Source organism: Ooceraea biroi, chromosome 2, assembly GCF_003672135.1.
Source record: "Ooceraea biroi isolate clonal line C1 chromosome 2, Obir_v5.4, whole genome shotgun sequence".
Taxonomy (NCBI): Eukaryota; Metazoa; Arthropoda; class Insecta; order Hymenoptera; family Formicidae; genus Ooceraea; species Ooceraea biroi.
Window position 1 is genome coordinate 12,860,768 of NC_039507.1, and position 19,058 is coordinate 12,879,825.

Sequence of the window (19,058 nt, forward strand, 5' to 3'; positions counted from 1 at the left end):
GTTTGCATTTCCCTGCTTGAGCAAGGAATTGGTAATATGACGTAATCCCATCTCAGCGCATTATACACGAAAAAAAGGAGAAGGTAAACGCAGAAATCGCGAGAACGTTGACATCCACCCCGTTTCCGCGCGTATCGTTGGCGCGGGATTTTTATCCGCGCGCCAGATTATTTTCAGCCGGGTTGTGTAAGCCCCTCTCTCCCATCCCTCCACCTCACACCCCCTCGGGTAATACCCGGAAATTGCGTTATTCAAATGTCAGGGAATCGCATGATTTAAACGCTCGCACCGCTCGCGCGAACCACCAAATAACATCGCACGTAAGAACGATCGCAATCCCGGTCGTGTAACGAAGTGCCCGGCTGAGAAATCTAATTTCGCTAATACCGCGCGAGCGAGACGTCTGAAATCTTTTTCGCGCAGTGCGCGGGGTGTTATGATGGAAACCCACCCTCTCAACTCACCCGCAACAACAGATTGCCGCGCGTAAAAACGTCCATGTGGAAAACGCGAAAATGTCGTAACGATATTATTTTCTTTTCTGCTTCTTTCGGTGAACTGCGGTGAACCGCTCGCGGTAATGCGGGAGATGTGTGTGTGTGTGTGTGTGTGTGTGACATATTTTTCCTTCTTAAATCATTTTTTCAGTTTCGCCATTTTTTCAGAAATAATCCACAAAGTATACACACAAGGAAGGGATCGCTGGCGTTTCATACACGTACGTGTATACACGTGTACACGTGTGTATGTGTATGTCCGTGTGTTACGTTCGCGTTCAAGGTATTTGCAACTTTTCCGTTTGCGCGTACGCTCAAGCCGACCACGTTAGCCGCGGTGTAACGATCGTTACATTACTCAACCACATTGTTAACGCAGCGCGGAAATTACGGCAAAGCATTGTACGTGAATACAATCGACGAGTGGCGCAATTAATTGGTGAACAGCGCTTCTTCTCTTATCGTTATTTCAAGGAAGAAAAAGATCCATGCGGGAATAGCTGACAATGAGAGCTACGCTTATATCCTGAAGAATAAGATCACGACGCTAAAAAGACCGTGGCCTTTATTGTGTAGATTAACGTCATCAATAATTTGGATTACGGTAGTTAAGGTGTTTATGGAGTTACTTTAGCTGGAGTTTACGCCACCAGCCGTAATTCACGCAGTCGCATGTATGTACGCTTATACATCGGTTAAATCCTCGGTATTATAGCTTTCGCAAGCTCGAGAGTAGTTTATAATACACTACTACTTTCGAATCTGAACAGTTTTGTTATTCACTCGTTGTTGTGGAACTCAAACTTTACGAAAGGAAAATTGTGTAATTATAACATAAATAAAAGTTGGTATATTTCTGCATATTATTACATATTTTTTGCTCAGATATAATTTTGCAGAGCCAAATAGTTGAGAAAAATATCATGACCTATCTAATCGGATAATCCAATTACATAGTAACAAACGGATAAATCCGATTAAATTATATATTTAATATTCGATGAAGAACATGACCGAACATATCCGATAAAGGATGAAGGAAGTATCCATAATTTAATAGGAGAACAAAATTAACCATTGGAAACATTATTTAATCAGTTTATTCGATGGAAATTTTTCTCAGTATATTATAAATTTACTACTATAACGTTGCCCGCAAAACATCATAAATAATGGCAGCTACTTGAATTAGATGACACGTGAAACTGCAAGGTTTGACACGGTTCTCTTTGCGGGTTACCCCGAGTGTCATTACACTTGTCAATATTTGGCTAACTGTGAAGGATCAATTCCAACCGATTCGAGTGGCCACCGTACCGGATACACAGAAACGGATCTAGAAAGCTTTCAAAAGAGAACGTGATTAAAAGAGTTTCGTCCGTTGAACTCGCATACGTGTGCGCGACAAAGCTTCTTCTGCAATAAACGCGATCGATGAAATGGTAACGCTGAAAGAATTGGAACAAATATACGGCTCTTTGCACGATTCTATTTTTAAAGTGAAGCAACAGCGAGAGAGAGAGAGAGAGAGAGAGAATCCCAAATTTTTTCAAATGTCATAAGTTTTTAAAATATTAAAAGCAATCTTTGCATATCCGACAGAGAAAAATAAAAATGCTGAATTATTGATGTCTGAAAATATTTCGCATCACTTTTCATGAAGTAGCACTTTCGTGAATTGTCGCCTTTTATTGATGTTGAAAAATGAGCTCGGCCAACGACGAAAATGCAGTTGCGTCGCGAAACACTTTGTGCCTTACAATGCAACGTAAAATGTCAGGATTCGGCGAATCGTTTTAGGACTAGTACCGATTCGTAACTAGTGTAAAACGAACATCAGCTTTAACGGGGCTATTGTTCATTCGCTAAGACAACGTCGAGATGCAACAATAGCGCATTGACAGTAAAATGCACGTATACAATGACTAAGATCACACACAGTCACGCACACATGCACGCACACACACACACACACACACACACAAATTCCACACAATCAATTTACCGCCGAGCACAATACATTAAATTACAACACTAAGATTGATTCGTTAGCACCTGATAGATCGACATGCAACATGACGCGATACGCTGAGAATTTGCGATATTCATCTCTCGTGCCGAATCTATAGTATAACACATCCAATCGATCGCCTGATAGCCGCCAATTAAATTCGGAGTTAACTCAACGGCTCACTCTTTTAGCTTCTACTTAAATAATCGAATTGCGCTTATTCCGGTCATTTTGCGCGACTACGCCGCACCGCGGCATATTTTTGGCGAAAAAATTTTGGCAATGCGTGATCCCGATAAAATCTCCAACATAATTCAGCCTTCAAATTCGAAGTACTCTCTGAAATCGGAATTTTGTTTAAATTGCTCTCGAGGGGATACGTAAATGTATGCGTTAAAAGAACGCTTTAGTGAGTATTTGATTATTACTATTTTTACTTATAATCATAAAATGATTGTGCTCCGAATTGAATGTATTGTCAGAGTTGCTATATATACATCTTTATCAGATAAAACTTAAAGGAGCTCCTCCTTGTCGAGCTTAATCGATTCATCTATAATACCATAGTTTCTTTCCGTTTCGGAATGCAGAACTTTCCGAGAGAGAATCGTGTCGTTAACGCCGAGCAGCAGATAAGATTCAATTGTCGGAAACGAGAGGGTAGACAGGTGCTGGTCCACGAATCCTATATCCGGCAGAAGCTGTCGACTGTAAAACGGTAATAAACTCCTTTCTCCCTGCCAGCTATTGTTTTACGCTCCCTCGCTTTTGAAGAGGCAGCTGAGAGAAGCGTACAGAAGTGAAATCGAATAAGTGTTAATAATAGAGAAAATTATATAAATTTCTTGACACTTGAAACTAGATTTTTGGAAGATTTTGATGGTTGTGTTTCAATATTATAAAGTGTAAATTTTGTCAGAGCCTTTAGTGTAAAAATTCTGTATTCATATGGAGACTGCGACTAAACATCGAGAGTATGCGATCTGTTTTGTCGAAACAAGCCGCCATAAACGCGCGCTTTCGTGTACACGTAATATGAACCGTAAAAAACTTCGGAGTAACATTTCCGATGTAATATACTTTTTCAAATGAGTAAAGTTTATAAGCAGCAACGAGAGGTATGCATCATTAAACGTACTTGCAATATTTCGACGTGTGTTTTTGCTAGGAACAATGGTCCCATAAAATTGTTCGACATACCTCGCAGCGACGGTACAACGGCAAGTTCTGCTAATAATTAAAACGTCAGGCGAAATTAAAACTTGACCTTTTTCGTATACAAGTACCATTCAGCCATTCATGCAACGCACAAACGATGTTCTCTTTAACAAAAATGGCTCGATAGAATAGTTAATTGCGGATCAATTTGTTCTCGTTTATTTGTTTTTCTTTTGCTGTACGGTAAGTCCAATTTTCAGAAAATATTGCACGCTACCAAGAGAAATACGCATGAAACAATTTATTAAAAATTACAAAAATTCTCGAAATGCTAGTTAAATCTTTTTTCATGATTCTTTCTCTCTTAATCTTTTTTTTCTCTCTATTATAATGAAATAGTCATGATATTTAAAATGTGCAAAATGTACGCTGCAGTAGATTTATATTTTCAACTGTATATCTGTACATAGTACTTTGCGCGCTTTTTCATAAACGCTTTTTTCAAAACGATATCGAAACATTTCGCGTTTAGGAAACTCTGTCAAAGCTCAAGAAAGACTATCTTTTGCTCGAGCAATAGTAATCTTTTTCAGAGCCATGCTTCAGGAGGAGCTCCAAGATCATGTGATAACGTGACATAAACGAGTACTTTAATCTTTCGAAAGTGCACGGGGCGTCCATGTCGACGTCGTGTTCGCCGCGTTGTTACGTCGGTCGCGCGCTCGCTCTTCGCCTGAATTAATTAATTAATCGACCCGCCGGACCGCGTCCCGCTGGGAAAGCGTTCTTCCCGCAATTTCCCGACTTCGCCACTTTCCAGCGCCGCGGCACATATAAATCATAGGGTGTACGAGCGCTCCCGCGGCTCGCGTATAAATCAAGGCTCGCGGCCGCACTCTTTGGGCGTCGCGACGCCGGCGTGCGTATCTCCGCGACGCTACGTGCCACGTAGAAATGGAATTTGCATTTTCCACGGCATCGCGGAAACATACGGCATTGATAGCGGATTGCATTTTTACCGTCGCCGCGAGTGTTTACGTCGTCCGAGTGATAACTTATTTGCCCCGTGCATTCCCGCCCGTTGCATCTCCCGACCGGGCAGCTTACCTACGTGACGAGAAGCCGAACGCGCCCCGAGACGTCGTAAAATGGATAGATACCCAGGTGCAACCCCATCAACCAGTCCATTCGTAATACGAGCCGGCGGTAGCATCGAATGAATTCATTTACCCAGCGCCACGCTTCCTCGAAATAATTCACTAGTAAATAACAGGCAATTTTTCTTTTTTTTTAAATCTGATATCGCTCCCCACTTTCTTCTCTTGCCCAATTATGACCGAATGAGATTTTTGTCTCCTTTTTACCACGCGTTTTGGGAAATCTGAAATATGTACACCGAGATTTCGCGATTGCTTTTAAATATGCAAATGAGGAAATTTAGCTGGCGGGGTTCCTCTGCGCGTGTGCGTGTGAAGCACGTTTTTCGATTGGATTTATTTAGATTGTTAATGCAGAATATAAATTCTTCAACGAGAACGTCATAAATTTCCAGGTAGTCCGCATTGTTCCATCTATTCATTTATTCATGCTTGTCCGGTGTACAACGGCTCCCGATCTTTTTATTGGCCAAGAAAGTCGTGCCGCGTACCAAATAAATAATACCGCGAAATATGCTGTCCCTTGGGAGATTAACCAATCTGCTCCCCCATTTGGAACTAGAAACCTCGTTTGAGTTACGGCGCGCGGGAAAAAAGCCAATTCCGATATACGAATTTCCAATTCCCACGAAGAGGCTAAAATATCGGCGAATCTGTCTCTTACATTCTTGCTACTGACATTTCCTGATAAGAAGCGCGAGGTACGAGCAGTGCACATATGTACGAATTATTGTACTTTTCTACTCGAGTATAGTTCGCTATTACACGGTAGATTACGCTGGATACTGCGATCACGTATTCCTAATCTGTAAAAGAAAATAATTATGAAGCCGACATATGTTTTATGAAACGCAACAAAATTAAAATAAAGTTTTTTTTTAAATAAAGAAAGAAATATAGGAGACGTTTTAGAAGAATGTATATTTCAGATTTGATTAGATTTAAAACTTGAAACGAAAATGAATCCTCATTTGTTTCGCAGTTAATTAATACAGTGAATGTTGTTATTATATTTTCAATTACAGTGTCGGAATGCTTTCGTGTGTCATCACGGTTGCGCCACAAGTAAAGATGGAAACAAATGCGCTGATAATGAAACTAAAACGCTGGAATAGCTTATTTAACCCTGTCATTAAGAGAGCCTCCAACACCTAAAGTACACGTATTGCGCCGGTGAAAATTATTACCTATAATGGTCCCCCCCCTCTCTCTCTCTCTCTCTCTCTCTCTCTCTCTGTTGAGTGCTCTCACGAGCAAAATGCGCAAGAAGTGCATCGTTAACAAGCTAATCGGCTGTATATCTACTGTTACGTTGTTTGAAATAGCGATTGTATTCTTGATGGTGAGCATTACTCGGATTTACTGATAAAAGCTCTATAGATGAGATTTTCTCAACTTCAATTTAAGTGCTGTACAGCATATGGAAATGTTTAGACACATTAATAAACCATAGAATGTAATTATCCGACTTTCTTATTTTCTATTTTTATCGAACTTTAGATAATTGAGGTTTTTAATTTTACATTTTGTAAAGATAACGAATCACTTCGATAATGAACGAAGAATAAGCATAAGTATCAAATTGAATTATGTATAATTTGCGCACGCGTTTCCTTTAATTTCTTTATGAAAAAATATTTCCTCTCTAACAAGAGATTCATCAGGATTGAAAGCTACGCAGATATGAAAAAACGAAGCGCTGCGAAAACAACGAGATGGACAACCAACGCAGATTCCCACTTCACCGGAGCGTCAAGAGCACGCCAGTAAAGGCCATAAAATAATTAATCTCCCGTTCTGTCATTTAACAGATAGCTACATAGAGAAGTTCGCAGCGCGTAAATAAAATCCTGGCCATGACGATTCACCGACAGCAGATTGAGTTGAGGCTTCTCTTTTCTCTCTTTTTTTTGTGTTTCACTCGTTAGAGAAGTCGTTTGTCCGCGCGAAAGGTCGGACAAGCACTTGGACCAATTCGAAATGCGGATCTCACCGGACGGTGCTCCGCGCGTTACAATACAATATTGCCGAAATAGAAAAAGAAAAAGAAAAAGCCAAAAAACCAGAAGGAGAAAGGAAAAAGGAAAAACCGGCCCCAGTTGTCGCGAGAATTCGCCTCCATTTCAGATTTAGGTTGCGATAAAATGCAACGCGCGGACTGCTCTCCGTCAGATCCGCCCGGCACCGACGTCGGTCGTCATCGCCGTCGTCATCAGCAGCGGTGGTTGTTTCCCGCCCGGCGGTTATCTCAACGGCATACCATCCTCCCACCTGGTGGAAGCTCTTTCACCGGGGAAAAAAAGCTCGCTCAAGGCCGAGTGGATGGCCTATGGTAACGCGGCACCGCGGGTGACTGTCCTTTAACTTGCTCGCAGCGGGACGCAGAAAATCCGTGAACCACGGCGAGGCTGCGCCCGCTCTAAAACACGTGCATGTCGTAAACTCCGTCACCGACACAACTGGCCGATTTCTCGGCGCGATAACGCGTTTTCATCGAGGCTTCATCCCGGAGAACGCCGCCGTAGATTATACCGCTCTTCCGCGCGTTTGTAAGCGACGAGCGAAATCGTGCCGGATCTCGACGAGGCGGCGGACAGAGCTTCCGCACGCGCGCGCTACACACGGCAATGGAAGACACAGTTAATGCAACTAATTTAATTTGCAAGAATAAATTAGTGATCCATTTCATTCATAATTCGATTAAATTAATTAACTAATTAAATATTCTTGGGGGTGAGCACTCCGTACTCAGTACTGCAGTACTTCAGGAAATAATTACACCGGGCGCGTGCACCGCGGGATGCGTGTTTAGCAACACACAAAACTGTGTGTACGAATAATAAATCCAATAATAAATAATAATCCCGAGCGCGCAAATCCTCCCTTCATTAGCATTTAATAGATAATTAATTCCTGATTAACACGTATCGAAGAAAGGTTACAACATGCAAATAATGCATAATACATCGGATTACATTATGAAATATTCCATGCGCGATTAACAAACGTGTACGCAAAAATCAAGCGAGTAATTCGAGAGTACGCGCACGTAATGCTTTAAATCGCCTTCATGTGTAATCTGCCCTCTCTCCCCTGCTTTTATCGCATTGTGACAATCGTTGCGCTCGAAGTTTCTTTCAAGATAAAACCGGCCGGTGTAGCTATCGACATCGTTCAAGCTCTTGCAAAAAGCGCCGTACTTTTTTTTCGTTACTGAAGCGCGGTTATTACATCAGCGAGAAACTTTCCAATTGGATTATAAAGTTTCCGGAGCAGCGTAATTTCTGCGCTAACGGGGCGGAGCGGCGGAATTACTAAATCACTCCTGTGTATAAGCAAATGAACGAAAATGTAACGCGGTCCCTTTAAATGCGGGCTTTTTGTTCATTTCGCAATGCACGGAATGACGCTCAATCCGAGCGGGACAAAAGCACGTAAACCGTTTTGCGAACCGTTGCCAAATATTATTGGAAAATACTCGACTGCACGCACTCGCACTCGACGCAATGTTTTCCACTTTGGACGTTGAAGGGCTCGTGGCCGAAAAAGGAGATTGCTCCGCGTGCGTATTTGCACGGAGTCCTTCACGCAGTTTCAACGAGGATTTCTCGAATCCCGGAGACCGTGTAACGTCATCGTCCAAATTTCCTTTCCTTGCGCCACTGTGACATGTACCGTGAAAAATATATATTTCCGCGTACGGGAACTCACATTCCCCTTTAATCATTCGGGAAACGTCACGGCGAGTCCCGGACTTTCAACACAGGCACTCACAAAGGGCCAGCCGTCGTTCTTCTCGCGGGCAAAGCTGAATCCCCCAGACACAAAGGCGAAAGTTCCGAAACAGAAGCGACGACTCGCGTTGACGTTGGCATGTCGGGCAAACGGAGATCCTTGTTTGCGCGGAGAACGGCTGTTGTCGTTTTTACATTAATGGGTCTTAACGTAACACCCCGGAACTACCCCCGTACGAATTTCTCGCCGGCTCACGTGTTACTCTCCCCCGGATGCGCGACATATTATCTCCGCGCAACTTTATATCCGCGTTACGTGCTCGCGTTAGGGAAGCGATCGGCAGCGTTTTACTACTTTCGCGGCTTAACGTCGTCGTCGCTCGTGGCGGGAGTAAAAAGAAAAGATATTTCGGGACACGGGCGGGTGTAGAAAATTTATTGCGAGGACGCAAACGGCCAAAGGAAGATCTAAGCGCGTAGATTGAGGAAGTTGCGAGACCCGAGCTCGCCGGACCGGACGCATTGTAAAATAGCAGCGGAGTGTACGTAATCCATCGAGATTGCGGCACCCGGATTTACGAGAGCGAGAGAGAAGACCGGACCTCGCGGCGTTTCTGCTTTTACAAGCAGATTGGATCGTCCGTCCCGCCCCGTTTCATGCCCGACCGGAATCAGAATCGCGAAATTCGCACCACACTAGACCGAACCGGAAAGCAGACCCGCGCTTTTGTATGCCGAATTTGCTTATCCAGCGGCGCTCATCTGATAAATACGGAGAAGTCATCCCGTAATAAAACTTGCTGGCCCTGCGGATTATCGTGTCACCGACCTCCCAACGAGACGTTCTCCGATTTAGTTCGTGTCCGGCCAAACTTTCCCTCGGTCGACGAACGCGCGTTTCCATTTCCAGTTCGCAAGAAGATACACGCCGCTAAAGTTGCGGACAATCTTCGAGATGACTTATGCATGATTACATCATAGTAACTAGCACGCTCGAAAAAATAGATATTCATATTCAGAACGCGCTTACTTGCAACGATAAAAGCCTTCAATATGGCTTTTCAGGGGCCAATCAGAGGATTTTTAAGCTACTTTTAAAGGCGCTTTTATCATTGTAAGCGCGTTCTGAATGTGGATCATAATGTCGCCGAATAGAAATGAGAAATAGGAATCGATGTCGTTGCAGCTCAAGAAATCAATTGTATGTATGAATGATATAAATAAATAGAAGTATAGACGATGTCTCCATCAAACACCTTCGTATTTCTGTTATCGATAGATGCCAGGCTTCAAGTGAAAAAGATCTCGACGCACAACAAGATATAGACTTTTTCATGATTATCAGATTATATAATACCTTTCGTGATCATTTCCGATAGCGAAACAGAAAAGAAAACCTATAACATGATTATCAGATCGTACGATCGTTATCATGTCAAATGTAAAAATCAAATAGATCGTGATCGCAAACAAAATAGATACTCGTGCATAATATGAATGTTGATAACAGTCTAGCAATATAGCACATTTTACGAACTTTATAGCTCAATGTATTAGGAGTGTGATTTAGTTTTGAGGGTTTTGCAACAGATGGCTGTAGTGTCAGTTTGTTCCAATAGCTGTTTCCGATAATTGTTGTTTCTTACAGTGTTGACATTATCCATGACATTTAGTAGCATTATAGCAATAGATGCAATAACAGTCGTGTTTATATCATCGTAAAAATGCAACTTCCGAAAGCTCTTTAGCATTTTCGACATGCGTTGCTTTTGTTTTTTAATCAAAAGAAAACTGCGGCTGAGGGTTATAGAATTCTTGTGAAAACTTATGGTGATTCTGCCCCATCAATTAAGACGTGTGAATACTGGTTTAGACGCTTTAAAAGTGGTCATACTGATGTGAAGGACAAAGAACGCTCGAGACAACCAAGAAAGCTTGAAAATGCAGATTTGCAAGCATTATTGGACGAAAATACAACACGATCCACTCCAGAACTTGCCAGAGCATTAAATGTTGATCGTACAACAGTTACCAAACATTTACAAGAAATGGGAAAAATTCAGAAAGAAGGGAAATGGGTTCGACATGAATTATCGGAAAGTGCCATTGCGAACCGGTTGAACATTTGCATTTCGTTGATCGCCAGGCAAAAAAAGAAGAGTCTTTTGTCTCGGATTGTTACTGGGGATGAAAAGTGGATCTATTTTGATAATCCGAAACGCAGAAAATCATGGGTGGATCCAGGCGAACCATCAACATCCACTCCGAGACGCAATATTCACGGTTCAAAAGTAATGCTCTGTATTTGGTGGGATAGTGTACTATGAGCTGTTAAATCCGCATGAGACTGTCACGGCTGATCGTTATCGATACCAATTGTACAAGTTGAAGCAAGCATTGGACCAAAAACGACCACCAATTGCGAGTAAACGACGGAAAGTGATTCTTCTTCATGACAACGCTCGACCTGACGTTGCGTTATCAGTGAAAGAAACACTATTAGAGCTTGAATGGGAAGTCTTACCGCACCCCGCGTATTCTCCGGACATTGCTCCATGCGATTATTATTTGTTCCGGTCGATGCAACACGCTTTAGAGGATACACACTTTCATAATTTCGAAGAAGTGCGAAAATTCGTCGACGAATGGATCAACTCAAAAGAAGAGTCATTTTATCGTCATGGAATCCATCTCTTGCCAGAAAGATGGGAAAAAGTTATAGAAAACGAAGGAAAATATTTTGATTAAGGTATTCATTCATTATCATATTTAAATACATGCGTTTTTGAGCAAAAAAACCCTCAAAACTAAATCACACCCCTAATAGAAGACACAAGTTCTCTTGATATTGTCATAAAGGCAATATTTTATATTTTATACAATTAAAGCGAATATTCTATTTTTTGTTTTCTAGTTTCCAGTTTTAAATTACATTGTATGGTAATTCGACGTTGGTGTTCTATTTTCAATTGTTAGTTTATTTCATGCATACAAATCTGAAAAGTGCTTTCCGCCTATTTCCACGAACTATTTTAAGAATCCGATACAGCGTCGCATGACATTTACATCCAAGAAAAACCGTATGACGTAAACTGCTCCGGTCTACGTTCTCCTGTTTGCATTTTGCAGAGGCCGGATGTAAATGTATGCTTCTCGCCTCTAAGTTTAGCTATAAATACGACTCGTTCTTAATCAGTTTCCAGCGAAATTTCCGCCCAGTATATGCGAATGCATTGTACAAACAAACGTTACGAGAAAAGATTAGAAAAGGTGCCAGATTTGCAGTAATGAAAAACATTTTTCGCACACGAGGTATCTGTTTATCCACTGCGCCATCTCACGCGAAGCATCCCGCGCGAATTGAGCAAGAGAGGTCTTGTCTTTTAATCCCTGCGGTAATTAGCCCTTAAAACCGCTAATTACGGCTAATGAAATCTTATCTGCAGTCTGGATGCTCCCCGAGCTGTTTCACGCGCCCCGTACTAATTGCACCGTCGAGAGAACTTTTTTGCCGGATCAACAAGGTTGAGCTGCCTTTGAGGGCGCGCCCAATCTTCCCTGTTTTATGCATCGTGCCTGCATACCGTCTTATACCACCGGGTCGACGCCGAGACAGAGTTTATTCTCGAGACTGCGCCAGCGATATTTTATACCCGCTGTGCTTTGTACCCCGAGCAGGTTTGTGCGCCTTAAAATCAATAGCCCGTAACGGGTGTACGATGTGTCGCGATTTAACGCTCCTCGCTCCTTTATTTCCCGGGTCTGGGTCCATCCACCGTATTCGTGACCGGACTCGAGGGTGTCGCGCCGATTGTTCGAGCCCGCTTGTCAACGCGAAAGACTCCAGCTCGTCGAGAACGCTCGTCGACGATCCAGACGAGCTAATTACTACGCCGAGGGCCAATAAAGCTCGACGTTACCTCGCGCGTTGCAACGAAGCACAACCTCGCTCGACGCATTCGTTTGATTACGGAGCGTAATTTCTTCCGTCGCGAACGGAGCTTTTCGCCGTCGAGCGGCGGCGGATGTACCATCTGCGCGAAGACCATCCAAACTTGCGCTCTTACTTAATCGCGAATTCCCCGGGTAGATTATTCCCGACGTCGTTTATATTTTCCGCTCGAAATAAATTACCTCGTCGGGGATTCATCGCGGGTACCTTAATTGAGGAACGTGGCTTAACGTGGAAAATTCCGGTTTGAAGCGCGGGCTTTGATTGAAAAAAGGAATTATCGTTCCGCGATTCGCGTGGATTTCCCTCGGACTCATATCGAGCTGAACGGGTTAAACCAACAAGCGCGTTTCTGGAAATGCCGAAATGCGGTTTCGCTCCACTCGTGTGGACTCGCGTGTCAAATATTTCAGCACGATACCGTTACGATGTAGATTGCACGTCAATTATCTCTACGAAAAAAGGCATTCAGCGTGCAGTTGCAAAATGCAGCTGGCAAAAGTGTGACTTTTTCTCATCGCAATCTTCGCCTGACGTGTTCAGATAACGAGAATGATGTCGGACAAATACGGTAGCAGGTCGAGATAAGATTTGCATTGGCAAGGCAGTGGAAAAGTATTTTGCGATGCACCAGATAGCGCCTGCACGCGTGTGTTGCGCGATGATATATAGGTGGCTCGATATCGAATCACTTTTGTACAGATTGATTTCATCTCGCGTTCTTTCACGATATTTTGGTTCCTCTGGCGAACGTAAAATTCACTTCTTATTGGCAGAAATGTCGATGGAGGTCGTCATTTATCGCGCATTTTTTCACCTTGTAATAATACTTAAGTTAAAGCAAATGTAAAATTTACCGGAGAATCGGGTTCTATTCATGCCTTTGTTCGAAACCATCCAATTTAATATCCAATTTAATTCCTCATAGGAGCACATAGGAAAGATATAATCGGTCGTTCTGGAAACATAAATAGATCGAGGGATGAGATATTGAGATGACTCATGTTAAAAGAAGATCTACTTCTAAAATTGCTCAATAAAATTTATCGGATATTTTTGGTGACGTTATTTATTTCAGTTACACGCGATCTCTCGTGGTGAAATGTAAGTGAAGCACGTAAGTGTAAGTGGGTCAGCGAGTCTCTTGCAATCCGTGCACAGCTCAATTTTTAATGATCAATCGATAGATTAGGAATTTAACGTCTGCCAATTCGGAAAGATTTCCATCATGTGGATTACGGAATATGGCGATCGATACGCGATTAAAGCCGGTAAACTCGGAAGGGCTGAACCGAAGGGAAGCGTTTTATTTCCGTGCAGAAATTGCGCGATATTACGTAGACGCCGGGCAACAGAACTCGGTGGGGAACAAGTTATTAAACGATCTCGACGATGTTACTTTACGATGACCCTACAAGTCGTAAAAGCGGATCCGCTTCGTCGCGCTTTCTTCGCTGTATCGTCTTCAGCCTCCTTCATTTCCGTCTCACGGAATCGATCTCGCGGAGCTGGTCGTACATCCCTCTTAAGTTAACGTTGTTTCTCATTACTCGCCCTATCAACAGACACTTTGAAGGAGTTAATTAAGATTGCTTCACAAGCGCACAAATAATGTTTTAACGTTTTAAATATATTTTTACATGACTTTAATACCGTCATGACTTTTTTTTCATAAAGGCGGATTCAAGTCGCGGTAGCAGCTGATAAAACGGCGCATCAAACGCCGTCGGAAGAGACGTTTGTCTCATCTCGGAGGAAAAAAGAAAGAAACGGAAGAGTCAAAGTCGTAAAGTCTTCGTCGTAAAATCAAAGTCCGTCTCCAGCTAATATCGACCATAAATGCGTGCGGCGAGGCGTTTTGCAGAAATTTGTCGTTTCTTATGACTCTGCTTTAAGGCCTTTTGCGCCGCCATCGCGCTGGGCTCCGTACGACCGGTATAAATCCGGTCCTATCTGCAAGTAGTGTTCCTCAGCGTTTATTTCTTAACCGTCGACCGAGGGCGACTGTCGTTGCCGTCTCCTCCGCGATCGTAAAGTCCAATGTGTTATCAAGCACGCTGCGCGATATTGTTTCTTTACGATCGCAATCGTAAATCAAAAGCGTATACGTGCGCGTGGTCACTTTGTAGTCGCTTTGTAATGCAGAATTCATAAAGAGGTGACAGTCCTCTTCTTCGGTCTTATTAAATTTTCAATCCCTTAATCAGTGCCTTAATCTGGATTTCGCGGATCTCGGACGACGCAACGCGGCGTACAAGAAACCCAGCGGTCGCGCAACCGCTGCCGATGTCGTTACCCAGCCAGCTACACTTTTGCGATTCTGACGGGGGCTGCCTGGCGAAGCTTGCGATACAGGTAGTGTCCCCGTCGCCGCGACGCTCATCTTTTTATTATTCCATGGCGTGTGAGACGAAGCTCGCGTAGGGCGTGTCGCGGAATTTGCATTCTCATTACCATCGGCGGTTCTTATTTAAATAGGTGAACAACTGCAAAGCACTCTGGTGGTCGGAGAGCTCGTTAGGCGTCCCTTCCCAAGGAGGGTGAGAGAAGGAAAGGAAAAGGGAGATGAGAGGGGAGATCATAGGCACAGGTTGCGTCCGCGCTCCTCCAACGCACCCTCTCGCTCCTTCACTCTCGACTAGACCGCTAGAGACCCTCGACTTTCCCATTCCTCTCTCGCGAGCTTCTTTCCTGCTCTCTCTCAAGACGAGCGAGAGCCCGATGGCAATTTCGCGCGAGGACGCGGGATCCTCGCGCACCCCCGATGCGGGGGCGTCGCGCGACGGGGACAGGGGAATCTTTTAAATTCAACGCGGTACGCTTCATTAGTGGCTGTGGTTTGCTCGGCAGCCGCAACGATTTAATCCGAGCTTGTGCGCGGCGCGAAGCCGCGCCGCCATCGCCCAGAGGAAATTCAATTTCGCTGCGGCGGTAATGGACCAGAACGTTCCGGCCGGAGAGAGAGAGTTAGGCCGTCTCTCGACGTCCGGCGTCGGAAACGCCAATCGACTCGGCGTGTACCTCACCGGAGCGGAATTATCGTTCGAACGCACGTAAAGCGCGGGCTCGCGGCGATCGTCCGCGCCGCTTCTCGACGGACTGCGTCCGTTCCACGGGCGTCCGTCCACCCCTTCGACCGTCGATCGAGCATCGCGACGCAGCGCGTCGCGCACGCCGATCCGATCGCGCGCGGTGATTCGACGGAAATACCTTTGCTTCGTGGCCGCGTACCGCGAATGCGTAAGCATCCCTTCTGTCGGAGAAGCTTCCGCAGCAGAGCAAATAACCACGGAAAGTGGAATATGAGCTTTGCAACTTCCGCGAAAGCTCACGTCGTGGCAGCGATCCGAAATCCGCAAGATTATTGTGTGCGTGTGTATATATATATGTAATTGCACGGATGTGCACGCGGAATCTCGCGTTACCTGTCAATCGCAGACTCCTCGTCGAGTTTCGGAGCGACTTTAGCGCGACTGGATTGGAATTGGATGGCGCATTCGTGTGTCTCCCGTTACTCTTTTCATTTTTCAAGTATTTTCGAGTTACTTTCGAGTTTTCAAGCGCACGCTTAAATTCGACGGGCGAGAGATGCGAATATAGGTACTCGTTTCTAGTGGATTTTCAAACCTGTCCAATGCTGTGCCATTACGTAACGCCACGCAAATATTGTGCCAAGTCCTACGAGGATAAAACGTCGCGAGTACATGAAAGATTTCTCAGTTCGAAAACAGGAATAGCGCGGGAGGAGCTCCCCGAAGTTACCGCGCGGAACAACTTCCTCGACTGGCAAACGACAAAGTGCGACCTTACAATTTGGATCCAATATATTACAACGATATCTCTCGAAATTTGCAATGGCACACGCAGGTCGTCTAGTCTCGAGGTAATAGCGCCGAGCGCTTTTACTTCGTTCGTACTCTCGTTATCTCTCCTCGACTTTTTTTGCAAATCACGGATTTGCATAATTAAACTCGTTTCTATTTCTGCAATAAAGCCAATTCAATTGTCCTCGTCAGACGTTAACGTTCCGATAAAATTAATAATATTAGCCTCAACGACCGCGATATTTCATAATTTTATCGCTCTCACGGTATTCGTTTTTCGATCACTTTACAGGCGTGAACGCGAACTCACTTTTGCATCATTCAATCGTGTAATGCGAATTATGTAATTCACTGGACATTAATTGGAATCAAATTTAATTACCGCAATTTTCGGGAAAGCGACGAGCCGCGCGCGTCTCTCGCGAAAATCCGAAAAATTAACAATGACGTGTATCTAAAAAAAAAGGAAAAAGCGTTTAACGATCGTCGGTACCGAAACAGCCGTGTACGCTTAAATAGATACAACGATAAACGCACAAGCAGATTAAAAAATGAAATCTCCCCCTCTCCGAACACGGAAGTCACAGGCATATTGATTTTTCTACTCCGGTGCAGCCAATGACCTAACGTTACCTCTCGTGCTGCAAGCACGACCCTAACAAAGTTATCCGAAGAATGACGTGCCGTACACGAGGAGCGGCAGCACGGAGGAAATCGACACCCATTTACCACTTCGTATTCTCGATCATGTTCGTACACGTGACCTCCCCCCGCGTCACCTTGAGCATCTTAAGACACCATCTGGCAACCGCCCAATCCGCTCATATTTTTCCGATCGTAACGGGTCACGCGAGTATGTGACAGCATCCCCGAGCCACGGCGATTTACTGCGGGCATTAAATTACGACCGTCGTGGCTGATCTCCGGGATCGGTATCTCCTGAACGAGACGTTGAGTCTCCAATGCGCGGTGACCAACGGCGCTGTTGACCTTTTTTCCTTTCCCTCTTGGAGAACGTCACCCGTCGGCTTTTCGGTCCCGCGGGATTGCAAGTTTCTCTTGTTGAAAATTGAGGTTTTCCCCGGAAGTACGCGTGTACACGTTTTGCGGCGAAAACCGGGATGACCGTATTTTTCTGCGGGCGACCGTAACGTAGATGAAACAAGCTGCGACATTCGAAATGTTTCGACGAGAAGATTCGCGTTTCATCGACTTTGTTGTCGTGACCGAAAAAAAGGGAAAAATGTGAATCTCGACGTGCAGCTATGCAGATTAAAAGTCATAGCTTTTCAAGAAATCATTTGTCGTATTTATTGTTACATTTATGCATTATTAAAAGCGTCAGTGGTTAAATGGAGAAACAGCTTAGGAATTATAAATATAGAAATATATAACATAACAGGGCGCATATTAATAATTATTTACTAACGTGATAAATGCGATTGTTGATCATATCACACATGTGTCAGACAATAATCCAATTTCGAGTTAATATTTCTACACAATTTTTCGTTTTTCGACATGACCAAATTCATAAACTTCTTATCCGGAGCTGTAAAAGATCCGATATACCAAATCAAATATGGTCCTCATGTAAAATTCGATGAGCTTGAAATGCAATCACAGTACAATTGCGTCGCTCAGTCAGAGTCAAGCAACGCTGCTATCAACTCCCGAACTCCTGATTTGGGCAGCCCTTACTGTATATCTTTTTGCGATAAACGTCGAATTCGACCGTACATTCGCAAAGACAACGAGTTCACGGGGCCATGAAGATAACTAGTAGCTCGCGAGCGCATTCATGCACGTTCAGTTAAATTTGACTCTCACGTTGCATTGTTCGCAGGAGCCGCGGCGGTGAAGTCCAAGTGTCGGCGCGAGAAACGATGAACGAATCGGGACGAGCCGGGAACGAAGCGGTGCGATAATAATAATATGTGGACGACGCGGCCACGGACCAGACGAAAGTGGCGACTGCCGTCGACCCGGTCGTGCAAAGAACGTGACAATCGGCGGAGCGGCCGTCGGGACAGCTTCCGCATCATCTACTCGGTGATACTGGCGGCCTGCATGGCGACGCAGGAGGCGAGAGGCGCCAAGTGTCCGCCACCGGACACAATACCGGGCTGCCCGTGCTACAACTTCGAGAACGGCGGTCTGTTCCTGGAGTGCGCAGGTGCCACCGAGGAGTCCCTCAGGAACGCTTTGTCCGGGGTGATACATGCCGCCGGTGGGGAAGGTAACCGTCCATGATACAACGCGCAAAAAGCAGGGATCACCGGAGAACATGTATTCTCGTCGCATACATAAGTAGGAACAGCCAGAGCGCCCGTGTGTGATACGTGGTCGGATAGTTAGGGGGTAATATCGTGCTGGCGAGAACAGCTGCGGCACGAAATAAAAGCGGAAAATGCTCAAGAGAGCATTCAGCAGTGTCCGCGCAGATAGTCAATAAGCCGCGATGCTTTTGTTGTCGCTCTTATTGTCGAGCCTGCACAACCATCAGAGTTGCTCGACTGTAATATTTTCAAACTCGGAAGCTACAAGCGTAACGGTCGCATCTCTTGATATCGTTCGATTGAAATGTTAGCTTAATATTGCCGATTAAATCTTTTTACGGATTTAACGCTTTGTAATGACACGGATTCTCGCGTTGCGCGCAAAGGCATTTATTGGAGAATAATAATATCTGTCCAATCCTTTATTCCGCATTCATTGAATTTAT

At 44.4% G+C, this 19,058-nt stretch overlaps 1 protein-coding gene across 3 annotated transcripts in view; it reads left to right on the plus strand.

The window, feature by feature from the left end:
• The window catches only part of LOC105278943 (protein artichoke), an 88,045-nt gene that overhangs the window by 61,053 nt on the left and 7,934 nt on the right, over positions 1-19,058 (plus strand). For all 3 annotated transcript variants that reach the window (XM_026968046.1, XM_026968045.1, XM_026968047.1), the window contains exon 3: positions 18,180-18,572. In XM_026968046.1, coding sequence (XP_026823847.1) covers positions 18,269-18,572 — 304 coding nt within the window. In that variant the 5' untranslated portion in view covers positions 18,180-18,268. The remainder of the gene's footprint in view (positions 1-18,179; positions 18,573-19,058) is intronic.